General features: G+C 45.8%; 1 protein-coding gene across 4 annotated transcripts in view; it reads right to left on the bottom strand.

The window, feature by feature from the left end:
- LOC309398879 (uncharacterized protein) overlaps positions 1-27395 on the bottom strand; it is an 80423-nt gene that overhangs the window by 25535 nt on the left and 27493 nt on the right. For all 4 annotated transcript variants that reach the window (XM_081966149.1, XM_081966151.1, XM_081966152.1 and 1 more), the window contains exons 15-22: positions 15509-15655; positions 14595-14785; positions 13066-13148; positions 12242-12378; positions 10924-11048; positions 9855-9990; positions 2531-2746; positions 1535-1705 (exon numbers count right to left, since the gene is read on the bottom strand). In XM_081966149.1, coding sequence (XP_081822275.1) covers positions 1535-1705; positions 2531-2746; positions 9855-9990; positions 10924-11048; positions 12242-12378; positions 13066-13148; positions 14595-14785; positions 15509-15655 — 1206 coding nt within the window. The remainder of the gene's footprint in view (positions 1-1534; positions 1706-2530; positions 2747-9854; positions 9991-10923; positions 11049-12241; positions 12379-13065; positions 13149-14594; positions 14786-15508; positions 15656-27395) is intronic.

Here is a 27395-nt window from a genome sequence, read left to right as displayed (position 1 = left end):
AAGCAAGAAAGCAGCAGCTGCAACACTGGCCAACTTTGTCTCTGAGTTACCTACAGCAAGAGCAAGAGCCAAAGGCGGCCCCCTCCCCCTTTCACTGCTGGTCTCCAACCAGGGGGTTAGAGGTAACTGCCAGGGAAGCTTCAATCAGCCTTTCTGAAGTGACCAAGGATCGGCCTGGATGCTGCAAAGACCTTCCAACTCTCATACTCTTTGATTTACAGCAGATGCAGCTTGTTGAATTGTCAATTCATTCATTTATCTGAGCAATCCTAAAGGGACCCACCCAGGGGTGAAATCCTCCCGGTTCGGGCCGTTTGCCCGAACCGGTAGGGACGATAGACCATGGTTCTCCTAATCGGGGGTAAAAATCCCTGGTGGCCCCACCCTTGTCCCTGCCTGGTCTGGCTAAGCCTGCCTAGCTAACTACCAACTCCCCCCCCCCCCCCCCCCAGCCTCCAGCTTGCTTAGCTTCGCTCTTTGGACCGAATCCCGAGCTGTTGGAGGCTGAATGGCTGCCTTGCTGTTCGCCTGCTGCTTCTGAAATCCCTCGGCTGCAGCCTGCAATCCGTCTCATCGGCTAGCAACTAACTGGATCTGCCTGCCTGCCTTGTGCCTTCAATAGGGTAAGTAAGTGGGGGGTTTTTTACTTTAAAAAAAAAGGTTACTTGGGGTTTTTTTAGGATTATTTTTTGGGGGGAAATAATAGTCATTTAAAATTTAAAAAGTCTTAGCTGCTTTTATAGTTTTAGATTTGTGCAGCTTTCTGAGATTTTGTGTGTTTCTGTAGTGTTTCACACTCACTACACAAACACACAAAGTCACACCAAGCTGTATGTGACATTTTGTGCTTGTGAACAGTTGGTTTTGTGAGTTCTCTGTGACTGTGAGTTTCCTGCTTGTTGTAGGGGACACGTTGCGTGCTTGTACATTGTGTGAGAGTTGCATAATGGCATTGTGTTTTTATTAAGTGTGAAAGTTTGAGCTCTTTGTGGCTCTGTGAGTTTCCTGCTTGTGTGAGGTGCAGCTGCTTCTGCATTGTGTTGTTTTTGTGTTAAAACTAATGTTTTGTATCTTGTGTGCTTTTGCATTGCTCCCATCACTGGTCCTCAGCTAACAAAGCTCTTTTTCTTCCTTTTGCAGTAGCAGCCTTTACCAGCAAGAATGAAAAGACAACAAACTCTGGTCAGTTTCTTGGCCAAGAAACCAAAACTGTCACAACAACCATCAGATAATACATTTTTGTAGGTCATTATTATCATTGGTGCATCGAAGACAACAGTTTTATTGCTCTTATGTAAGTATTCTTACATAAATATTCTTCATTATTCTAATTTAAGTATTAAATGCACAAAATAATTGGTATGTTTTCTTTTTGTAGGTCATAAGGGCAAAGAAGTGAGGGTGACTTTGCCATGCCCACCCGGTCACATGACCACCAAGCCACGCCCACAGAACCTGTAGGGAAAATCTTTAGATTTCACCACTGGACCGACCCTTTCCCCAACATTTCTTATAGTCACTTTTCTCCTCTTACCTTGCTGACAAAGGCCTTCTTCACATGATTGGGACTTTTTCTGAAAGCTCTCTGAAAGCTCACATTCTTGGCCAGCTTAACTATGAAACTGGCCGCCATGGTGTCAAAACTGTTACCCGGCAAGCCTTCTGCCAGGGTACCGAGATGCTCAAATTTCTCAACTGTGTCTAGCTGCAGGAAGAATGAGGCAGATGGTCAAGACATAAATCACCTCTGCCTAGAATTTGCCTAGATTTGAGGGGGTGGAAGTGAAATGCCCTCTCTTGGTGTCAACCACCCTACGCTTTACCCAACTTCTAACTCTGATGCCCTCTGTCCATAGCCCTGAAAGAGGAGGAGATTCCAAGAGGCTAATTGTTCCCCTTGCTACTTTTCCTTTTTCTTTCTCTCAGTATACAAAATGGAAACACGTTTCAGAAGATGACCATGTTACTTCATCTCCTTCTCTTCTCTCACCCTCTTGCTTCCTTCTTTATCTCTTCTTTCATCATTGTGAATAGGCAGAATGAATACACAGAAGGCCCCCTTTCGCCAGTTCAACTACCAGAGACATTTTCCTACATTTTTTTCCCCTTTCCCAGCGTTAGAGAAGTTAAGATCTATTCAGATCTTAGTGTCTCCTTTGGAGACATGCTTTGGTAAGCCATAATGGTACGTAAAAAGCAGGGTGCTGGGCTCCACAGGGGAATTTAAAAAGTCAAGATCGTAACTATGACTGCAATTTTGTCTTTTTAAAACTTTCCTGTGGGTGCCCTGGCAGGGCATGCATTAGTGGGAGATTGAGAGCGATGGCAGACAAGAAACTATTCCAGAGACAGGAGGGGAAAACATTGAGGTTTGTATATCTGCAGTGAGCTGGTATCCTCTCTCCATTATGGTTTTTCTTCAAAAACTAAAATTAAAAAATGTATCTTATTGAGTCACAATTACACCAGTTGAAAACTGGTGACACACACTGATATTGACAGATCAGAAATGGGAAGTCACAAGATTTACCTTGTAATTGAACAGGATCTTGTTGACCAGAATCTGGGATTGTCCTCTGTTCCAGCCCTTGACCTTGCCGAGTGATTCCAAAACCTTGTGATCTACTAGGTCTTGTGCTGTTAGATTTGAAATCTGACCTGTGGTGAGCCCCATCGCCTGCTGCCCCAAAGCTATCAGGGTCTGTTTATCAAATGTCTTGACTTGAGCCACAAGCATATGAGCAAGCTAGAAAAGAAAAGCTGGAAGTTATTTAAAGTTGAGATATCTGAAATACTAATTTGATTTGGAGAAAATTCCATGACAACATTTGATTTGTTTGTGTATATACAAGTGAAACTCAAAAAATTAGAATATCGTGCAAAAGTTCATATATTTCAGTAATGCAACTTAAAAGGTGAAACTAATATATGAGATAAGACTCATTGCATGCAAAGCCGTGATTTGTCATAATTGTGATGATTATGGCTTACAGCTCTTGAAAACCCCAAATCCACAATCTCAGAAAATTAGAATATTACATGCAATCAATAAAACAAGGATTGTACAAAGAACAATATCGGACCTCTGAAAAGTATAAGCATGCATATGAACTCAGTACTTTGTTTGGGCCCCTTTTGCAGCAATTACTGCCTCAATGAGGCGTGGCATGGAAGCTATCAGCCTGTGGCACTGCTGAGGTGTTATGGAAGACCAGGATGCTTCAATAGCGGCCTTCAGCTCTTCTGCATTGTTCGGTCTCATGTCTCTCATCTTTCTCTTGGCAATGCCCCATGGATTCCCTATGGGGTTCAGGTCAGGCAAGTTTGCTGGCCAATCAAGCACAGTAATCCCACAGTCATTGAACCAGGTTTTGGGGCTTTTGGCAGTGTGGGGAGGTGCCAGGTCCTGCTGGAAAATGAAGTCAGCATCCCCATAAAGCTCGTCTGCGGAAGGAAGCATGAAGTAGAAGGCTGTGTTGACCCTGGACTTAATGAAGCACAGTGGACCAACACCAGCAGCTGACATGGCTCCCCAAATCAACACAGACCTGGTCTGTTGCTCAGTGGTACAAAGTCCTCTTTTCTGATGAGAGGAATTTTGCATCTCATTTGGAAACCAAGGACCCAGAGTATGGAGGACGAATGGAGAGGCGCACACTGCAAGAGGCTTGAAGTCCAGTGTGCAGTGTGTGCCTCTCCATTTGTCCTCCATACTCTGGGTCCTTGGTTTCCAAATGAGATGCAAAAGTTGCTCTCATCAGGAAAGAGGACTTTGGATCACTGAGCCACAGACCAGGTCTGTTTTTCTTTAGCCCAGGTAAGACGCTTCTGACGTTTTTTGTTAGGAGCGGCTTGACAAGAGGAATACGACATTTGAAGCCCATGTCCAGGATCCGTCTGTGTAGTGGCTCTTGATGCACTGAATCCAGCCTCAGTCCACTCCTTGTGAAAGTCCCCAACACTTTTGAATGGCCTTTCTCCTGACAATCCTCTCCAGGCTGCGGTCATCCCTGATGCTTGTGCACCTTTTTCTTCCACACTTTTCCCTTCCACATAACTTTCTATTAATGTGCTTTGATACAGCACTTTGGGAACATCCAACTGCTTTTGCAATTACCTTTTGAGGCTTTCCCTCCTTATGGAGGGTGTCAATGATGGTTTTCTGCACAACTGTCAGGTCAGCAGTCTTTCCCATGATTGTGATTCCTATTGAACCAGACTGAGAGAACATTTAAAGGCTCAGGAACCCTTTGCAGGTGTCATGGCTTAATTAGCTGATTAGAGTGGGACACTTTGAGCCTAGAATATGGCACCTTTTCACAATATTCTAATTTTCTGAGATTGTGGATTTGGGGTTTTCAATGGCTGTAAGCCATAATCATCACAATTATGACAAATCACAGCTTGAACTATCTTGCTTTGCATGTGATGAGTCTGTCTCACATATTAGTTTCACCTTTGAAGTTGCATTACTGAAATAAACGAACCTTTGCACAATATTCTAATTTTTCGAGTTTCACCTGTATTTGTTAAAAGGCCCTGGACCTTATCCTTTGAAACTTTGGTACAACTTCCAAGTCATCATTTAATTCTGATGTTGAGTTTGCTGCTCAGGCCAAGGAATGGGAGGTCAAATGGTCTCCTTGAAAATCTTTTGAGCATTTACAGGTCTATAGTTCCACATGGCTTCCTCTTCAGCACAGGACAAGCATGCCCTGGGAGCCACTTTTGTATGATATATCCTCCTGGTATGCATTTGAGTGAGTGAGTGCTGGAATTGAGGAGGAGGAGGAGGAGAGGAGGACCCAATGTCGCGACGAGACGACGTGCAATCTCAATGCTCTGAGATCGCCGCCGATACTTTTGCCGCTGGGTGGTCCAAACGGACCTAAACCATCCCGCAGAGACGGTGAACGGGAACAATACGTCCTTCTGATCTCAGGGACATCGTAAAGTCCCTGATCGATCCAGGATAAGTTCTTCTAGCTGGCGACAAAAGCACAGCCCCTAGGCTGATGAAGTCCTGGCAGCTCTGAAACGGAAGGATACGGAAAGAGAAAGTGTTTTCAGCTGGTGAGGAATTTTTACTGTTTTAAAAGAGACTGCCTATAAAAAACTTAAAGTTAATTTAAATTTGAGAACAGAAGAAATAAGCGGCGGAATTAAGCTTTGAATGGTTTTGGACAGTGGATTATCTTATTTTTTAAATGCTATTTTCATGGATGGAATTTATGCAAGCCTTTTAAAATGAATGGATTAAGTTTTCTTCTTCTATTTTTTTCTTTTATTATCCTTTGTAACCTATGGACTAAAATTCTCCTCTTTCATTACTGTGGGTGTTTTTCTAACTCATTCAAGAATCGGACCTTTTTATTAACTTGGAATATAAAAAAGATACAAAAAGAAACAAAAAAAATTGTAACAATAACTGTCAGGCCTGTAGTTATGTTCCTTTTAGGATCTTTGGCCTGCCACACTTTCTTATAATTTCCTATGTGTTTCATTAGTGTACTAGTTGGGAGGGGGGAAAAGAAAGGAGTAGCATTGTGGAATGTATTGTTGTCATTCTTTTCTAGAAGCTCAAGGTCATCTTTTGTCTCTGCACCTCGACATGTGACCGGAAGAAGCTGGGGGAGATGCCAGCATGGAAAAAATGGATTGGGGCATGTGATGGATTGTGGGTGTGGGGATAAGATCATGAACTTTCAACTGGGTGAAATTCCAGGAAGAGAATCAGAGTTGGAATTTCATAGCACAGTGCCAACATGCCTGTATGATTAAATTGGAACTTTAAAGATGATTCTGCCTTGGGCTCTGATTGATTTCATGCATGGTATTTGGAACGCTGACATTAACACTGCTACTCGGAGGCTGGAGGTTTGTGTATTGGAAACAAAACACTTTTACTTTTCTTACTGATTATCCTGGCTTGGCACTCCAAGGTCTCACTGCTTGTTTATAGAGAGTGATAAGAAGAAAAACATACAGATGTCCCTTTGAAGTATATCTTTAACCAGAGAAAAGTGAAACTAAAACTTTATTGTGAATTTATGCTTAATCTTGTAAAAACCTTCCAAGCCAGAGCAGCGGTGTTTGTTAGTTGGAGATAAGTGCACAACTTCAACAGCAGAAAGAAACTTTAAGCCTGCAAAAGATATTGTTAGAAATTTAGTGGATAAAATCATCCAAAGCCCAGATAGAAAATTGATAGGGAGAATTTACAAATTTCTCCTGAAATACGAAATGGAAGAGGAAATTGTGAAAGAACAAATGATAAAATGGGCACAGAACTTTGGACACAACATTGAATTAGACAAATGGGAAAAATTTTGGGGAACAAAATTAAAAATGACACTCTCGGTCGCATATAAGGAAAACCAGTATAAAATGTTTTACAGATGGCACCTAGCACCAACAAGGTTAGCCAAAATATCGGCAAATACATCCCAAAAATGTTGGAAATGCGAATCAATACATGGAACATACTATCATCTATGGTGGACCTGTGAGGAGGCTAAAAGGTTTTGGAAAAAGATCCAAAAGTGGCTGGAGGCAATAACGGGATTTAAAATAGATTGGAAACCGGAAATTTTCTTATTAGGATTACTGCCTACAAAATACAAAAAGAAATCCAGTACTTAATATTGCATATAATAACGGCGGCAAGGATTGCCTATGCCCAGAAATGGAAAAACAAGCTAACCCCAAGCGAAGAGGAAATAATAAGAAAGGTGATAGACTGTGCCGAAATGGACAAATTAACTAAAGAAATCCAGGGAAAAGAAGAATCAGAATTCTATCAGATATGGGATAAATGGTATAGGTGGATGGAGGAAGGAAATAGGAATCCTAGGCGATAAATAAACAGAATGTGGTAGCTCTCATAGATGGTTGTTGGTGTTAAAATTTAATGTGAATGAAGTATAAAGAATGATTGTAGTAATGCACGGAACTCAAATGTAACCAATTGACATGCTAGCTGGCAGTTGTATTGAAGAGTGTTTTGTGTGTGTGTTATTTGTCTAATTAAAACAATAAAAAAAGAAATTCAGGAATTATCAAACACATTTGAGAGGATGGAGAAGAAGTTGGAAGTCTTAGAGCATCTAACAGTAAAATATGATGAAGAAGTTGGAGATGTTTATCAAGTGGAAAAAGTGGAGGTTAGAATCCTAAAAACCGAAGAGGAAAATGACCACAAAGAAATTAAATCTGCTGATATCTATGGTGATTGGTTTGTGTCTGGAAATGGAAAGAGTGGAATACGGAAAAAGGAATTAAATGGAGGGGAACTCTACCCCAGATGGCAAGACACAGAAGAAGAATAAACAAAAGAATTTATGTATTTAAAGAGAAATTTTATTAGCAACATCATTGATAACACTACTGACAATTAAAGATAAGCTGATTAAGGAAACAGAAGAAGGGCATCGAAATTACATGAGAGATTTTATAAGCAATGAGTTGCTAAGAAGAATCCATACAAATTTGATTAAGGAGATGATTAGAGGGCTGATACCACAAATGGCAGAAGACATGAGACTGTTTTGCTACTGGAAAGATACAGGTTGATAGATGAAAGTGTATAATTTAAAACTAGTTAAACTTAGTGAAATTTAGTGACAATAGATATAGTTAAATAAATGATAATGATAATAATGTATACATGTATAATGTTATGATAAGTAATAATTGGATATGAATATTGAATGGTACCCATGAAAGGAAGATTAGAAATCTTTTTGATTATATATAAAGGTTAATAAAAAAGAACTAAGATTCAGTTAAGTCTTGATTATTAGGAGGAAAAATGTTATGATACAGGATATAATGAAATAAAGGAGGGATAATGATAACAACGTATATATATATATATATATATATATATATATATATATATATATATATATATATATATATATATATATGGGTACAACATAAGGAAACTGGATGTAAGTTGTAAACAATGATTTAGAAAGGAGGATTAAAAAATTTTGTTACTAAATATTATGGATGTTTAGCTAGAATAGGACATAAGGATTCAGTGTTATTGGAGGAATTTTAGAAATAGTAAATGAAATGCCAGTATGTGATTATGTATTAAATCTTGGTATATTTTATGATGAAGGACGCTTAAACAATTATAGTCAAATGATGATGGTAACATGTATAAATATCTGAGTTAATATGAATTATGGTTGATGACTGTGGAAGAGATGCACGAAAGTCTTTTGTAACCAACCGATACACTTTCTACAGTATGTAAAGAAGGAGGATTCTTTGTGTTGTGTCTGTTTTGAAAATAATAATAAAAAAAAATTATATATATATAAAAAATATCCTCCTGGTATGCATTTGAGTGAGTGAGTGATGGAATTGAGGTGCCACACGTCTCATCCAGAGACATTGCCTTCGGGGGTGAGTTCTGGCAGTCACTACTGCCGGTTTGCATGTGGGTGTGCGGTGTGTGCGTGCACATGCGCAGAACAATGAAAATTGTTCTGCGCATATGCAGAAGCAAAAAACAAGATGGTGGCGCATATTGTACCACCAGGAGAACCAGTTCAGGGGCATGGCAGGCCTGGGTCGCTGCCGGTTCCAGTGACCCAGGCCGCCAAACTACTACCGGTTCAGCCAAACCAGGCCAAACCAGTAGGAACCCACCACTGATTGCCTTGGTTTCAATCCCAGTCCGCACCTGAGGAAGCAGAATGTTGTCTTGACCAGCTCTACATTTTAAATAGGCCTCCCTTTTCTCTCAACACAATTTTTGTCATGGACAATGCACAAGGATGTGGTTGACAGTGTTGAGAAGGACTAAGTTCTGCACCATTCCTATTGGCTGCCTGGGAGCTGCAGCCACACCTTTCCCCCTCCAGTCCCTTGCCAATGTCTCCAGGATAATTCTGATTTTGACAAGAGTGTTTACATTGGTCTCTGTTCCTGTTTCAACAGAACCCAGGCCGATCCCCAATTAAGAGACAGTCCAAACAGCAGCTGTTTACTAGCAGGAGGGGAGGGGACCCTGCAGAACAAAGGGTGAGAGAGATGGTTATAATGGTGATGAACATGTGGCTGAAGATTGGCATGTTGCATTGTTGGAATTGCTTTCTGAATAAGAAAACTTCTGTAAATCGAAACCAAAGAATCCCTGCATGCAACACAGATAGTTCTCTCTCTGTTGTCCCAGGTGCCAGCCCACCTCCATGCCTGTGATATGAAAAATGCTACTTATATTTACTTCCCAGGCCACTGTTCCTAGGCCAATCCTATCCATGAGAAGGTCTCCAATCAGCCCCATGGGGTCACCGTAAAGGAGCACTGGCCATCTTTTCCTACTTCTATATTCTCTCTTACTTTATCAGGCAGCTTCTGCTGTCTTTTACATCAAAGACAGGAAGGGAGAAAGACCCACCTTCTCTGTACATTTCCCATGATACCAACTTGATCCCATTCATTGTGGAATGGCTCCACATTCGCACATATAAGGAACATTTCTCTGTTCTAGCCTCTGGTGAACAACAACAGTGTCCAACTGAGAATAGAACCATGACCTCGCCCACCAGAAAAAATATTGGCTTTTCAAAGGGCATGAAAAAAAAGTCAGTTGTATAAACAATTGGCTTGTTTAGACTGCATATTTAACCAAAGAACAAATGTAGTCTGTTGTTTGATTTAAACTTTTCAGAAAAGATACCTGGAAAGGCTACCTGTCCCAGTCCTCTCTCACCTCCCAATCCAATCCAGCAGTGCCCATGAATCTCCCTTCATGAATAAGCTTCAATGTGTAATACAAATTTAGGACTATCATTTTCTGAGCAACATGTACAAATGGAAAAGATGGGTGAGTTCACCTGACGGTCAGAGGCGGATGGGTTGGAAGAGCTGCAATGGTGGTTGACCCGGGCAATAAAGCTCAAGGCCTCCGAAGGGCTCAGACGGGAGATCAAGGCTGAATGTTGTGCAAAACAAACGAGTTGATCTGGAAGGCTGAGAAGAAAGCAAAGACCAATGGCTGCTTCAGATTTATCTGAGACTCCCATCTTTGAGGATTTGGGTTAACTCTGGGCAGCGGCTGGGTGTTTCTTGAATTGACCCTTTGCGATAGCTACCGCTTGATGTACATGTCCTATTTTTCATGGATGCCTTTGGCGGTGGCTCTGTGGTGATGCATGCATGTGGAAGGAGGGCACTCATAGCAAAAGGCCCTGTTCGCCTTCGGTAGAGGGCAGGTGGAGAGGTGCTAAAGGTTAAGGAAAAGCTTCCTTTGAGTTGGGCTTAATTCCTGATGACCTCATGGATCCATTTATGTAGGGGGGGGGGGGGTTGGGTAACAATATAGATTTGCTGTATATAAAATTAATACAGTTTGCCTTCGTCTTCATCTTTTTTTCAGTATACATATTCTAGACTGGTTCTCCATCCAAGTATTGATCGGATATGAGACTGTTTAGCTTTTTCAGGCTCAAGCAAGATTAACTAACTAGTGTTGCACATTACGATTTGCTTCATACAGTGGCTGTTTCAGGCTGAACTGAAGCTTTCCAGGAGACCTACTGTAAGGTAGATAGGATTAGTTTGGACCCCCAACTCTGTTTTCCCTCCCCATTCTATGCATTCACTCCACAGAATTGGAAATTTCCGTTTCCACAAAATGAAAATGTTTTTTACAACTACATAATTATGCAGATTTTCTTACTATGTGATGGGAATTTCACACATATATTTTTGAAATGTTAGCATTCAAATACTTTTCCTTGAATTTCTTACCGGTTATCTGGAAGAGCAGCTTCAACAATTCTGTGTCTTATTTAAAACTACAAAATGTTTGCTTATCCACCAAGCTCCCATCCCCTAAATGTTATAGTTACTGGGGATATAATTAAAATATATTAATCGCATCAGAAAGACATTTCCACTCACCTGTCAAGATTGAAATCCGAATCAACAGTAAATAATGCTGCAGCATACATTTCTGCCAAATCTTTACGGATTTTATTTCTATTGATCAGCTCCAGGTTGTCTCGGTTAAAAGCAAGCTCTTGAAACTAAGAAAATACAAATCTATGTAAGGACTTTCCAGTATGAGGGACCAACCAGCAAATTTTATATCAGAATAGAGCTGGATGGGACCTTGTAGGCTTCTAGTCCAGCCCGCTGCTCAAGCAGGAGACCTTGGCCTATCCCATTTCAGACAAGTGACTGCCTAGTCTCTTCTAAAAAATCTCCAGTGAAGGAGAAACCACAACTTCTGAAGGCAAGCTCTTCAACTGGTTAATTGTCCTTACTATTAGGACGTTTCTCCTTAATTCCAGGTTGCTTCTCTCCTTGATTAATTTTCATCCATTGCTTCTTGTCCTGCCCTCTGATGCTTTGGAAAATAAATTGACCCTCTCCTCTTTGTGGCAGACTCTGAAATACTGGAATACTGCTATCATGTCCCCCCTAGTCCTTTTTTTCTCAAGACTAGCCAAACCCAAATCCTGTATCTGTTCTTCATATGTTTTAGACTCCAGGCCATCAACATGACTGACAACTGCAATAGCTCAGTTCTCACATCATGTTAAAATCAGTTACGTAAATCATGATGAAATTCTACAAGCAAACATCGCACTCGTACCATCAGTCAGCTGAACACCTAATCCTCACAGTACTGTCTTATGTCTAGGTATATTCACCCATGTTGTAAGGTTGTTTTATTATTATTATCCTTCTCACCTTCTTTACTACCCCTTCTTATTGGTATCTTACCATTATTATTATTATGTTGCTTCACACGTACATTGAGAGATTCTATACCAGAGACAAATTCCTTGTGTATCTAATCACACTTGGCCAAATAAAACCTGTTCTGTTTTATTCTATTCTAATTCTTACTCTATTCTTCTGTTCTGTTCTATAATAGGAAATAACGAACTTACTTAACCAAGAAAAAGTTGTATACAAAATATTTTAAATATAGTCTATTTATTCACATGGAGTAAAAAAAGATGGCAACCATGGCTGTGCAATCAAAACTCTGCCCGTTAATCACAGTTGTTATCTTAGCTTTACTGACCCCACAGCAGAGGCCCCACTGATCATTCCATTGTTCTAAACAATGGGATGTTGTCCCTGTGGGTTGAATAAAAATTAACAATAAACGTATCAGGCATAAGTTATTATTTTCTAAAGAGAATTTGCTCAGACTTCAGTTTTCCCAACAGGTTTTGTTTAAAACAATTCCAGCAGCAATACGTACTATGGCAGCACTCTTGTTTGTGAATAAGCGCATGTCTCTGGCGCTGCTATAACGAATATAGTTCCCAAGATACATCACAAGCCAACTGGATCTCTCGGGATTGCTGGGATTGTAGCATCGTGGTCTGCTTTTGCTTGCTGCATGAAAAATCATTCCAGTTACTTTGAAAGAAATCTAATTCCAGACACTGGTCCCTTTGATATATTTTTATCCTGGTTTTTATTTTATAGTTTTTAAAATACTTTAAAGCACTTGCATTTTTAATACCACTAGAAAATGCTATAAACAAACTAGCTAATATTAACACAATGCTAAGAATTAGGAGTTAGCAATGTTATGGGATCCAGACAATTACTGGTATCTTTTTTTTCTGACTGTTCCTGGCAGAAAACCAGCAGGACCAGTCTGTGGTCATCTCAACTCCAAGACTTGAGATCAAGACAGATATATCACACTGTCATAGTGACACATAAATAAGGGATTTCTACTACAGCAAGTAGTTTGAGATAGATATGTGACTTTTTCTTCCTCTTTTAAACTTGTGAGGGAAACTTTATGTGCAGGAGTTTTGACAGACCTTTTTACGTGAGGACTCCAGCTTAGGTGGACATCGGCTTTTATAAGCCAACCAATTTCAAACTACATTGAAGACTTGTAGAGACTTAATGAACCTCATTCTGATGTGAAGGTCCTTGTGCCATGTGCTGATCTGAGAAGGTGTTACATGTGAGCTATGTATGGGTTACATGTTGGGCCTATAGTCAGCTCTACATGCAGCACCTCTTGCAAGGGAAAGAGAAAGGAAACTTCTTCCATGGCCTTACCAGTCAGATAAGCTTTGATGGAGAAGTAAATTTCTTCTTCCTTATCTTTGAACATCACAATATTTTCATTCACTTTGTTCACTCTGCAGAAAGAGAGGTATGGGGTAAATATTGGCCAGTAGAGAGAGAAAAAATCTCAGAGAAGCAGACTTTTTTCTTGCAAACTCATTAGCTTTACTAGCTTTACTACCACCACTTAGCCATTAACTGTTAGATAAACACATAAAAATAAACTATCTCTTTGCATCAGAATTCAAAATCTTATTGGGTGTAATATAAGTTCCAACAAGCAGAACATAAATAAAATGTTGAATGGAAGAAGCTAGAGACATTTTAAAGACATTTTTAAGGATTAACAGAATTGGAAGGGACCTTAGGGAGCTAAGCAGGGGACCCTACACCATTTCTGACAGATGGCAGTCCAGTCTCTTCTTGAAAACCTCCAGTGATGAAGCTCCCACAACTTCCAAAGGCAAGTTGTTCCATTGGTTGATTGCTCTCACTATCAGAAAATTTCTCCTTATTTCCAAATTGAATCTTTCCTTGTTCAGTTTCCATCCATTGTTCCTTGTCTGGCCTTCAGGTGCCTTGGAAAATAGCTTGACCCCCTCCTCTCTGTGGCAGCCCCTCAACTACTGGAAGACTGCTCTGCTGTCTCCCCTGGTCCTTCTCTTCCCTAGACTAGCCAGGCCCACTTCCTGCAACAGTTCATCATATGTTTTAGTCTCCAGTCCCCTCATCATCCTGGTTGCTCTTCTCCGTACTTTTCCTAGAGTCTCAACATCTTTTTATAGTGTGGTGACCAAAACTGGATACAGTATTCTAGGTGTGGTCTTACTAAGGCTTTATAGAATGATATTAATACCTCACATGATCTTCATTGTATCCTTCTGTTAATGCAATTTAGGATTGCATTGGGTTTTTTGGCTGAACCACTGCTGGTTCATATTTAATTGTTTGTCCACTAAGACTCCAAGATCCCTCTCACAGTTACTGCTATTAAGCCTGGTTTCACCCAGTGAACCAAAGATAGGAATGAGTATACAATGAGTGTACCAATGATAGGAAAGAAAACTGACAACACTCTCATTATAAAATGCTTATAACAATAACCGCTTCATAGTGCTTTACAGACCCCTTTAAGCGGTTTACAAAGTCAGCAACTTGCCCCCAGCAATCTGGGTCCTCATCTTACTAACCTCAGAAGGCTAAGTTTAAGCCAAACTCCTGGTTGTGGGCAGTTGGCCTGCAACGCGGTATTCTAACCACTGTGCCGCCACCACTATAATTGCTTATAGAAAGCAATTCTTCTTTTTAAAAAAATGCTAAGGAATGGGGTTGTTGGAATATGTGAGAGAGTTCTATGGGACCTCTTCCGAATTAGATCTATTTGTTTCCCAAAGATGTATCCAGCTCTTGCTCCTCCATTCCTAATTCCCATTAGTCGGATACTGCAGTGCCATCTATCTGGAGAGTTCCGAAGTAAGGTAGGACTCCATGCCAGCATATTGACATGGCTACATACTTACATTTTTTGGAATGTCCCACAGCTGGTGTTCAAGGTCTCACTAGCATTCAACATATCACCATTAAGAAACATGAAGAAATGAGCCAAGCGTCTATCCAGCCACAAGGACACCTCAGCCTCTTCGCTGCTAGAAACCACACTGGGCCACAGCCCAGCCAAAAGAGCTGCCTTGGTGCTGTTTGGAAGAATGTCCTGCAAGAGGAAAGCCGTAGAACTAAGATCCGAGTGCTAGAAATCTAGCCAGGGATGAGAACAATCAAAAAACAACAATGCCGATACATCTCATGGGCCAATTATGCCCTTTCCTTGACTGGGAGGACCTAGCAATTGAACTTTGCCAGCATTTCAGACAAGGCTGCCCTTCTAGGCCATCTGCAGCAGGGTTTTTCAACCACAGCAACACATGTGGACTTCAATTCTCAGCCAGAACTGAGGTTGAGAAAGACTGTTATGGAAGTTATAGCTGGTTCAAAATGCAGCAGGGCAAGCAGCAACGGGCACTTCTGTTATGCCTACGTGTCACTGCTGTGCCATGAATGCAATTCAAGGCGCTGGTACTTACTTTTAAAGGCTTTTATGGCATAAGATCTGGTTACTTGAGAGGCTGTGCCCCCCTCCCCCGGCCTTTTTGGTACATTTAGCAGGATGGGGGGGGGGGACGGATCGACACCACTTTCCTTCTATTAAATGTTGTCACAGATTTGTTTTATTGGCTGTTTTTAGTTCAGGCTGCCTTTTAAAATGTTTGTTTTTGTCATTGTTTAATTTAGTATTACATTCTGTAAGTTACCCGGAGTTCCTGGAGTGGGCAGCTATATTAAATCTAGTTAATAATAATGTTTATACTGTACATACATATTATACTTAAAGCTCACTTCTTAATAGTTTATTAAATAAGCCATAACTGTTTCTTACAATAATATTTTTCTGGTAAAGTCTGTCAATAAATAAGCCAGTTTTATTATAGATCTTTAACACAGCTGTCAAGAAAGGATCATCATCAATGAATCCCTCTCTAGAAAACAGGTCAGCCAGATCATATGCCGGAACAGTATTCACAATCTGAAAAAAAGAAAAAGAATAGAAAATCAGCATCCAAATAAGACTAGTGTCAAGCGCTGCAAGGGGGGGGGGGTCCAGCCCCAAGTGCCTGCCCAACCGCCCGCGCAAATCCAGGAGCCAGCTCCACCAGCTCCCGCGCCTTCCCGATTTCGGGCGATGTTTGATGGGACTCCTGGAAAGCTAGCCTATTTCCTAAATCGAATTTGGGCACACATCAACCAGTATGGAAGTCAATACCCTTACGACCGGGAACTGGTTTTGGCTGTAACGGAAGGAATGGATGAGGGGGAGGCATCTGAATGGGTAGCAGAGCTCCACGATGAAGCAGCTCCTGAATTAGAAGACGCTGATGGATTTGTTCAACAGATGCGAATCCGATTTAACAGTGTGGCCGAACATGTGGAAGTGGAAGCACAAATCCAAGGGTTGAGGCAAGCCAGGCGTCCCATGAAATAATTAGTTTGGGAGTATAGGAGAAACTCGTTCAAGACTGCCCTAGATCCTGAACTGAGAGGCCAAGCCGTCTACCCCAAAATCAGCTGGAACAATAAAGTGCTACTGGTGTGGCCAACATGGGCACAGAGCTTCGGAATGCTTGGCCCTGGCCCCAATCCCACAAGCACGTACCCCAGCCACAAGTGGGACAAAAAGGACCCCATGAAAACCACCCAAAAAGAGTCATCTCGCCCACCAAATGGACGAAGTCTCTCCCCAGCCTGAGGAGACAGTCTGCCAGACGGTGAAACCTTTTCAGTCTCAGAGGAGGAAAGCAGCAGCGAAGACGACCTGATGATAAGTACAGCCATCCGCCCCTTTGCCATCAAAGCCAAACTTACAGTGCGTGGGAAAGGGGTAGAAGGGAAGGTAGAGGCAGTCGTTGACACGGGCTATACTCGGTGCTTAATTAGCATGTCCATCGTGAAGCAGTTGGCCATATGCACAAGACACTTAGCCAATCCCATCCGTTTTGAGCAAGTCGATGGGACACTAATCGGAGGGACCCCGGCCAAGCTAATCACTGAATTGGTGAGGTTGCAGATAGGGCGCCACCATGAACTCCTCAGATTCATCATAGCGTTGAAAATGAATGAATCGATCTTTTGGGGCTTGCATGGCTGGACAAATGGGCACACACCATAAAGTGGGAGGATGGCTACCGAAAGTTAACCATAGGCATCGGCCCGCTACCCCCAGTGAGGCTGGATAGCCACCCAGGGGCCCCCCAAGGCAGACAAGCCAGAGCCTGCCGCCCTGGCAGCAGAAGCTAAACTGCCAGTCATCCAGCAAATCCCAAAAGAATACTAGGACTTGGAAGGGGTTTTTAGTGAGGAAGACTGCAACTATCTCCTCCCTCATCGACCCACCTACTGCACGATAGAGTTCATGCCCGGGGCAAAACTACCGAAGCCTAAAATGTACTCCATGACCCCCAAAGAGATGGTGGAATTAAGGAAATACATTGATGCCAATTTGGAACAGGGTTTTATCCAACCAGCCAATTCTAACTGTCCCCGTGCTCTTCAAAGAAATTGGGGGTGGGTGGGTGAGACCGTGCATTCACTTCTGGGGCATTAATGCCATTTCTGTAGAGAACACCTACTCCTTCCCTCTCACAAAGGACCTGTTGAACCATTTGGCCAAGGGCAAGGTATTCACCAAACTGGATTTAAGAGAGGTGTATTACCGCATACGAATTTGGGAGCGGGATGAATGGAAGACTGTCCCCTTGGTAGTTTCCAGTTCAAAGTCATGCCATTTGGCCTACAAGGGGCCCCTGCAGTGTTCATGCAATACATCAACAGGTGCTCATTTATCTCGACGACATTCTCAACTTTACGGAGACCCTAGAACAGTGATGGCAAACGTTTTTGGCATCATGTGCCAAAAGCAGGGAGAGTGCAGAGGAGTCATGGGCAGGCATGCCACACCCATAATCCTATGTGTGCAACCCCCGTGCGCATGCGCACACAAACACCCCCCACGCACATGTGTGCAAACCCCCACCCTCCCCTCTATTTTTGATGTGCAATGGTCCCTTTTTTTACCCTCCTCAGGCTCCAGAGGCTTTCTAGGAGCCTGGGAAGGGCAAAAATGGCCTTCCTTCACCCCCTGGAGGCTTCCAGCGCCTTCCACTCGCACTTACAGCACCTGCAGCTCCCTGCCACCTTCAGAGGCAACCACTACTCTTGGTGGGGGAGCCATGCACGCGCAGTCCTGGCCTGAAGCCTCATGACCCCCCTGCCCAGCCAAGCATGGCTCATCTGCGCCGGGAGGCACCTGGCAGCACCAGAGGTCTCCCTGGTGGCCGGCAGGTGGTGGGGGTGCAATGCCCCCAATGCCCACCACCTTCCACAGGCGCAGAAAGGGTGTGCCATGGGGAAACAGGTTCCCCGGGTGGGGGGGTGAGAGAGAGAGATCAGCAGGGGGAGGGGGTGTTTCCCCTATTTGCCATGGGAGTAGCACTGGGATGAGGCGCCATTCCGGCCGTTTTCATTCTGAAGGAGGTGAAGCTTCCCTGAAATCTCCCTCCGTGGACTTGAGGCAAAAGAAAGCCTGCTCACCTGCCCACCTGCTGGCCATGATTAGGGTTCAGTGGTGGATTGGTCTCTTCAGCAAGCTGGCGCACTCGGAAACTTGTTGAGAGGCTCCGCTCTCTCACTCTCTCTTGCTCCTACGGCAAACAGGGGAACCCCCTCCAGCAGCCCGATCTTTCTCTCACACAGACCCCGATGAAGCTGTTTCCCCAGCGCACACCTTTTCTGCGCCTTTCTCCCATGGAGGAGGAGGTTTTGCCTCCTAGCTCAGAAGCCAGCTGAGGGACAAGCTGAGCAGGTGCGATGGCAACGGGGAAATTACTGTGCTCCAATCTGCGTCCACCACCACTGCCAGCTCAGGGTAGCAGACTCAGCTGCATTCCGTATGAGCCGAGGCTGCGGGGAGCCCCCGCGTGTTGCAGAGGGGGGCCAGCCTTTGTCCGCATGACAAAGCATCCCCCATCACTAAGGGCGAAGGGGAGCGCTCCAACAAGCAAATGTCGCACCGGCAAACTGCCCACCCACGTTCAAATCACCTCGCCTCCTCTATCCCCACATAGGCCCTCTGGTCTGTGCCAAGACCAGCTTCTTTCCTGCCCTCTTGCAGCGTCTGTCCACACCCATAAGCGGCTGAGGATTGCTCTCGCCCTCGGGAAACAGTTCCGCCTCCCTCCTCCTCAAGCCCAGCAACGAAGTCCGCTCCTCCCACCAGATCCACTCAAGGAAGGAGTGAGAGAGCTGGGCCCAGCCGATCTGCTCTCCCCAAGCCAGAAGAAGCAGTTAAGGACAGAGATTGCAACACTGCCCAGCACAAGTGAGAAAATAAAGCTCCTTTTCTCAGGCTGTGTGGAGTTTAAGGCTAACTTCAGAAGGGATTGGCGGCTTGGTGCTCGTGCTTCTCTTGGCACAGGGAAAGGGACCTCAGCCGATTTGGGCTCTCTCTCTCCTTCCTTGGGTAAATCTCATGGGAGGAACTGGCTTCCTTGCCGGGCTTGAGGAGGTGAGGTGATGGAGCTGTTGCCTGAGGGCGAGAGTAATCCCTGGCCGCCTTTGGGTTAGGTGGAGCCACCTTGGGCCTCCCTCTTTCAATCTCCTTGCGCCAGGAGAATCCTTCTCCAGGCAGGGGCAAAGAAGATCCACTGCCGTCCTCCCTCTGTGGCTCCTGCCCAGCGCTCTCTCTTCTCTCTCCCCTTCACCTCCCCACACTTCTTTACCTGTTTCAGAGAGCTCTGGCTATGCCTCCCTCCAACCCGGCCGCTTTCCTCGCCGGCATCGCTCCTGAGCGAACTCTTCCATCCTCGGCTGTTGTGAAGCACAACCCAACACGCAAACTGGAAGTCGGTTCAAGGAAGCTTCCGGAGGGCGAAAAATCGCCGAAAATGAAAGCCAATGTCAGCTGGCTGGTACACGTATGCGCACTGGAGCTGACAGGGCAATGCCTTGCCTGCCCTGACAAATGGTTCCATGTGCTACCTAGAAGAACACGTAAAGCTGGTGCAGCAAGTCCTGGAAAAACTCCTGTCCACCAAGCTCTACACAAAGCTATCGAAGTGTGAATTTCACAAAACCTCCCTGGGTTACCTCGGGTATCGTATTTCCAGCGAGGGGATAGAAATGGACCCAGGGAATGTGAAAACTGTGCTAGATTGGCAACCCCCACACACCCGCAAACAGCTACAGAGTTTCCTGGGGGTTGCTAACTTATATCACCAATTCATTCTGCCCCTAATTGAACTGTTAAAAACAGTGCCATCGCTGGCAAAGCTGAAGCCAAACCAGCCAATTGGGTGGACAATGGTCTGCCAAAAAGCATTTGAGAAATTAAAACAGCTGTTTACCCAAGAGCCCATTCTGCAACACCCTGACCCAGAACAGCAATTCATAATCCAGGCAGATGCCAGTGATGTGGCTGTAGCGGCCATGCTTTTGCAAAGGGACAAAAAGGGACAACTGCCTTGTGTGTATGTCTCTAAAAAACTCACTGCCACCAAAAGAAGATGAGCCATTTGGGAGAAAGAAGCTTATGTGATCCATTTAGCACTACTCACACAGAGACATTTCCTAGAGGGTGCAAAAGTGCCATTCAAGGTCTGGACTGATCATAAAAGCCTCGAAACCTAAAACCTTAAAAAGCCCCAGGAAGCTGTCTCCAAAGCAAGTCCACTGGGCACAACAGTTCAGGAGATTTAAGTTCGAACTGAAGCACATCCCTGCAGGGAAGAACTTGCTGGCTGATGCCTTATCAAGGAAACTGCAGTTTGATAGTCGAAGGCAGGAGGTGGTTCACACCATAATTCCCCCCAACTAAATGGCTGCACAAGTCATCACCCGCAGCCAGACCAGATGGCAGCCTATTCCCAGCCAAGACAAGCTAACCACCGCACTGAAATCGGTGCTGCTACCTGACCCCTGGCTCAACGACAACAAAGACATCTTGACGATGAGAGATGGGCTAGCCTGGAAGGGGTCCAAACTATATGTTCCTGCCAGCTTGAGGCTGGAGGTCCTACAGCGAAACCTTGATGCAAAGTTTGGAGGTCACAAGAGGCGGCCAGCTCCAGCCAACTTCATCGCTTTCTCAGGATTACCATCAGCAAAAAAGCTAGTGAAGAGGTTGTCAAGCACATTTACCGCCTACACAGGCTACCCAGGAGAATGTCAGTTGGTCTTACCTGAACTGCAGGTCTCTAGGTTCCCGTGGGAGGAGTCATTGATGGGATATTCTCAGACCCCATTTGCCTTGAGACTGAGGTTAAATTGAGGCCACTCCCCTCTGCCTCACTTCCTGGCTCCCAGTTAATCAAAGGTCAACGGTATAAGAGGAATCTGGTAGGAATGGTAAGGAACAGCAAACGGAACACAAGAACAACAACCAAACCAGCCAAGAACCGAACCGACCTAACTCAACAAGAACGCTCAGGTACTTCCCGTGTCAGCACCAAATTGGGATGGGGAGTGACTCCTCCCATGGGAACCTAGAAACCTGCAGTTCAGGTAAGACCAACTGACAGTCTCCTAGGTGATCCCGTGGGAGGAGTCATGGATGGGACATACCAATGTTCGATGTCCCAGGGAGGGAATCGGAACCCTGAGCCTCCCAAAGTTCTAACACTCTCTACAGAACCTGCCTACCGAATGAAGCCTCCATCAAAGCATAAGCGTCCACCCGGTAATGTCTGATGAAAGGCGTAGGGGAAGCCCAGGCTGCCGCCCTGCAAATATCCTCTATGGGTGTCTGGTTTGACCAGGCTGCTGACGTGGCCGCACTCCTGGTGGAGTGGGCCATAATTCCAGCCAGCACCGTAAGGCTGCAAGCCTCGTAGACTCTAGTAATAGCTCACCTGATCCATCTACCAATGGTAGCTGAGGATACCCTAGCCCCAAGGGTGGAAGACTGGAAGGCCTCTGACCTCCAGAGGGGAGAGGTACATTTAAGGTAGATGTGCAACGCCCTCCTCACATTTAGTCGATGCCAGGTGTTGTGTCTAAGGCTAGCAAACATAAGGTGTCAATCAACACCCACCGAATGTCTGGATTGGTCAATTCCTGTAGGCGTCACCAGAGGGAGCTAACATTCTTCTGATTGGTTGCTGGTTTGACAGCTGCTATATAAATAGCTGTCAAACCGGAGTTCACTGTTCTTGTTATGGTTTTACTTAGTTGAATCTGAAATAAAAAACTAGTACTTTACCGGATCGCCTCATGCATCCTAATTACAATTAAGAACTTAATACCAGGAGCATTCCCTCTCCCTGGATGGTGCCGGAAATCAGGCAGGACTATCTCCTGTTCCCTGTGGAACGGGGAATTGACCTTGGGTAAGAATGAAGGGTCCAGTCTGAGGACCACCCTGTTCTCATGGAATGTGCACACTGGAGGACAGTGCATTGATCTCAGAAATGCACCTGGGGGACGTGATGGCCACCAAGAACACTACCTTCAGGGTGAGGAACTGCAGACTCACCGTCCTTAATGGCTCGAAGGGAGCCCCCGTCAGCGCCTGCAGGACCATTGGAAGATCCCAAGTGGGGAAACGATGGATCACAGGGGGCCTAAGGTTGGCTGCCCCCCGGAGAAACCTTTTAATGATCGGATCCTGTGCTAGGGAACGGGAACCCAACCCCCCAAGAACCGGTGCCAATGCCGCAACCTGCCTCTTGAAGGTGTTATGAGAAAGCCCCTTGTCCAGCCCGTCCTGCAGGAACTCCAGCACCTGAGGTATCGAGGCTTGCGCTGGATCTACCTGCACGGAACAAAAGCAGTCCAAGTGGTGTTGTAGATGCTGGTAGTGGATTTTCTTCTGGAGGCCTCGATGGTCGTAATGACACTGGCCGAAAACTGGGCCTCCCTCAACTGTTCACTCTCAAATGCCAAACAGTCAACTGGAGCCACTGAGCCTCCAGATGGCACAGGGTCCCCTGGTGTAGAGCCACCTCCCCCCGGGGAATCCTCCAGTGGGGGGACATGGACAGATCTAGCAGGTCCGCCAACCAAGGCTAACAGGGCCAATAAGGGGCCACTAGAATGACCTCTGCCCCCTTGACTACCAACTTCCTGAGGACCCCGGGAATGAGGGGAAGAGGGGGAAAGGCATACAGGAGGCCCTACGGCCAATGACACCACAGGGCGTCCACGTCCTCCACCCCCTGAGCTGGGTACCGGGAGATGAACCTCTAGACCTGTGCGTTGGCTGGCGTGGCGAACAGATCCATAACTGGCCTGCCGAACCTCTGGCAAATCCTGTCGAAAACCTCGGGAACCAATTGCCATTCTCGGTGGTCCACTGTCACTCAGCTGAGCCAGCCGGCTTGCAGGTTGTGCACCCCAAGATGTGCTCCGCCCTCAGTGACAGGAGATGATGTTCCGCCCCAACTTCTAAAGCGTTGCCATGACTATTATCAGGCTGGCATGGAGGGGGGGGGGGGATTCCATGCATGCCTTCAGCTGGAGTCGGATCTCATGTCTACAGCCTAGTTGGAGAATATGAATTATGATGCAGGACAGAAGGGAGGGGATTACAGGGGTAAAGTTCAAATGCAATTAAGCTGAAGCAGTTTTGGCTCCACCGGAGTCCATGCCAGAATGGCGATCCTAATAAATGATTGGATTTCCTTTGAGCTATGTCTGGAGGCTCGTAAATTAATTAGGCTGTCTTCTGGGAACTTCACAGAGAGCCAAAACTGACCTTTAAAATATATTTTTTCCAGGGTTCCTGAAGCCCGGGCTCTCCAAGCACTCCCCCCCCCCCATGTTTGGGTTGCTTGGAGGGAAAATCAGGAAGACAGGAGATTGATTGCAGCTGGAGCTATGCAGCAATGCCAAGCAGTGATGCCTTTCTCAGAAGCAGAAGCAAGAGAAGGTAAGTACTGGTGGAAATTCCCTTGCCCTAGTCCTCAGATACAGGGAAGGGTCTCAAGCAAGCTGGCAAGGGTGGACTGGAGGTGGGACTGGAAACAAGCTAGGCTCCCAAAGCCCCAGATGGAATCCCGAGGGAGTGCAAAAGAGCAACAGAGGGAGAATTTTTACTGAGCCACCCTTCATGATGACGGGCCCTCATGCTGCCCAAAGGAGAGGGGAGGGACATCTGATCTTGTTGAAGGGAGGAGATGCAGACTGGAGTGCAGCCCCGCTTCCCCTACCAATAGAAGGAGAAGGAGCTCAGAACGGCAAACAGTGCCTCTCCCACGCAGCAGGCAGGCTGCCAAGAGCAGGCAACCCCTTCCCTCTCTCCAAACTAGGGGTGAAGAAGATGACCAGCCATATCAGGTGCAAGCATACCAATGCCGACAGGAGGCTGGGGGATTAGGGCTGGATGACCCACCCCAATTCAGGGGAAAGTTTGATGGAGACTCAGACCAGCTAGCCCCATTCCTTGATTCAGCTGATATCCACCTAGAACGCTATGGGCACCTCTACCCATCCCCCAAAGCCATGGTGAATACCATCACAGAGGGTCTAGAGGTAGAAGCAAGGGAATGGCTAGCTGCCCTCCACAAGAGGAGAGCCCCCAACTGCAAAACATAGATGACTTCCTGCAACTGCTAGAGGCCAGATTTGAGGAGGTGGAGGAGTACTCATATGCGGAAGAGGAACTCAGCAACCTAAACCAGAGAGGCCGCCCCATCAAAGAGCACATCTGTGAATTTAGGAGGGTCATAGAAAGGCTACCCACTTTACCAGAGTGGCTGCTGGTGCATTTTTTCAGAACAAGCCTGGACAAGCAACGACATCCCAAACCAACTCTCTGAGTGGTTCCAAATAGCAACAAAAGTCGACAGTGGGCTGCGCACCAACGACATAACAAAGCAACCGGACACACAAGAGAGAGGTCAACCCGACCTGAAACCACCCAGCCAGCGGGGAATCACAGCACCACAGCAGGCTCTGAGACCAGCCCTCCCTCGAAGTCCGCTGAAATGCTACAGATGCAGGGGGATGGGCCACATGGCAGCTGCATGCCCAACCCTAGCCCTCAAACCAAGACCAGACCCACCGCCCAGGGCACGACCAGAACAAGAGTCCAAACGGACCACCAACACATGAGGGAAAGCCCTCCATGCTGCAAAGGCCCCTTTCCCCTCAGGCAAAAGTGATGGAACCCCAGGCAACAACAATCAATCGTCAGAATCATATGACAGCGAGGACGAGGGAGAAAATGACCCAATGGTGACTGAATCAATTCACCCTTTCCTTTTTCCAACACGCCTCACAGCCCCAAAACAGGAAACGAGGGGGATTTTCAAGCCCTAATAGATTCAGGTTGCACAAGGTGCTTGATCAACCTAAGCACAGTCCTGAACCTGGGGATCAGAGCAAAAAGGCTGGCCCACCCGATCCGGTTCGAGCAGGTCGATGTGGCCCTAATGGGAGGAGCCTATGCCACCCACCTAACTGAACCAGTGAGGCTAGAACTAGGGGATCACTGGGAAGTAATTCAATTCATAATAGCCCCCAAAATGACTGATGCAGTCATACTGGGACTTTCCTGGCTAGATAAGTGGGGACCGACTATCTGGTGGCAAGGGGGTACCCGCAGACTTAGGATATCAAGGGGCCCCCAACCCCTCCCACACCGGCAAGCAGAAACACCACCCACGCTGGAAACCCCCCAAGAAAGCCCACGAGAACAACTGGCAACCACATCCGACAAAACCCCAGAGGCCGAACCGATTCCGATAGAATATCAGGACCTCGCAGAAGGATTCAGCGAGGCAGAGTACGATGTTCTGCCTCCCCACCGGGAGACAGACTGTGCCATCGAAATCATCCCGGGGCAAAACTACCCAAGCCCAAATTGTATGCCATGACAATAATAATAATAATAATAATAAAATTTGATTTGTTAGCCGCACCCTCTCCCGAAGGACTCGGGGCGGCGTACAATAAAAACATATAAAATACAAATATGGACAATACAGACACAAAATATAGACATATACGTGGAGGAGGTAGACAGATGAATGGAAACAATTAAAATCACAGTTTAAAATCCCCTAAATAAAATCACAAAATTAAAAAACCCGTCAGGAACGATATGATCAAACTATGGTTGAGCCAGGCCAGCTACTTGGAATAGGTGGGTCTTGAGCTTTACACGGAAGGCGCGGAGGTCAGAGGTAATCCTAATATCCGGAGGGAGGTCATTCCACAGGGCTGGGCCCGCCACAGAGAAGGCTCTGCTCCTAGGCGCCGCCCCTCAGCACTGTCTGGTGGACGGCACCTGGAGAAGTCCCTCTCTGTGTGAGCGAATTGGTCGCAGGGATGTATGGGGCAGGATACGATCCCGCAGGTATCTAGGTCCTGAGCCATGACGCCCCGGGAAATGCAGGAGATGTTCAAATACATAGACAAAAACCTAGCAAGGGGGTTCATTGAGCCAGCCAAGCCACGGGTCACGGCACCAGTCCTCTTCAAAGAAAAAAAAGATGGAACCATGAGATTGTGTGTGGACTTTTGAGGGATAAATTGGGTGTGCGTACACAACCTATACGCCCTCCCCCTCATGAAGGACATGCTGTCTCATCTCGCCAAGGGAAAAGTCTTCACCAAACTAGACCTCTGAGAAGCATACTACAGAGTACGTATCAGAGAGGGAGATGAGTGCAAAACAGTGTTCAACTGCCCCCTAGGGAGCTTTCAATTCAAAGTGATGTCTTTCGGACTGCAGGGGGCCCCAGCGGTATTCATGCAGTTAATAAACGAGCACCTCTACAAGGGGGTCATCTACCTAGATGATATCCTTATCTACACGGAGAACATGGACGACCACGTATCCCTGGTCCGCCAAGTACTGGAGAAACTTCTGGCAGCCAACCTGTATGTCAAGGTATCAAAATGCGAATTCCACCATGCACTACCTGGGTTACCGAGTGTCAAATGAGGGAATAGAGATGGACCCAGAGAAAGTGCAAGCTGTCCTAAGCTGACATCCCCCTTGCACCTGCAGACAGCTACAAAGCTTCCTAGAGTTCGCGAACTTCTACAGGCAATTCATCTCCTCCTTTGCGAAGATTGCCAAACCCCTGACAGACCTCCTGAAGATAGGGAGCCCAGGAACAAAACCTTGTCCGGGACAACCCCTACCATGGGACCTAACCTGCCAAGAGGCGTTCGAGACACTAAAAGAAATGTTTGAAATGGAGCCAGTGCTGAAGCATCCTGACTCCGAGCAACCTTTCGTGATTCAGGCAGATGCCAGCAATGTGGCAGTGGGAGCGGTCCTACTCCAAAGAAACATCCAAGGAAACTTACAACCCTGCGCCTATACCTCCCACAAGCTCACAGACACAGAGAGACGATGGGCCGCATGGGAAAAGGAGGCTTTCGCAGTGAGATGGGCATTGCTAACCTGGAGACACTGTTGGAAGGGAGCCAGAAACCATTCGAAGTCTGGACCACAAAAATCTGGAGGCGCTTAGGACCCCTCGGAAACTATCACCAAAACAAGTCTGATGGGCTCAATGCTTCAACCATTTTGATTTTGTCTTAAAGCACATTCCAGGCGGAAGGAACTTTCTAGCTGACGCCCTCTCCCACATGCCTCAGTACAAATGTGAATGGGAGCACGTAGTGGACGCCACCATTACCTCTACTCAAACAGCTGCCCAAGTAACCACCAGTTGGCAACGCCATGACCAGCAAGACCAACCCGCAAGCGACCTAACCACGAGACTCAAAACTGAACTGGTAGCAGACCCCTGGTTCCA

Source organism: Natrix helvetica (genome assembly GCF_964273705.1).
Source record: "Natrix helvetica genome assembly, chromosome: 13".
Taxonomy (NCBI): domain Eukaryota; kingdom Metazoa; phylum Chordata; class Lepidosauria; order Squamata; family Natricidae; genus Natrix; species Natrix helvetica.
This window is presented reverse-complemented; position numbering and strand designations above follow the sequence as displayed.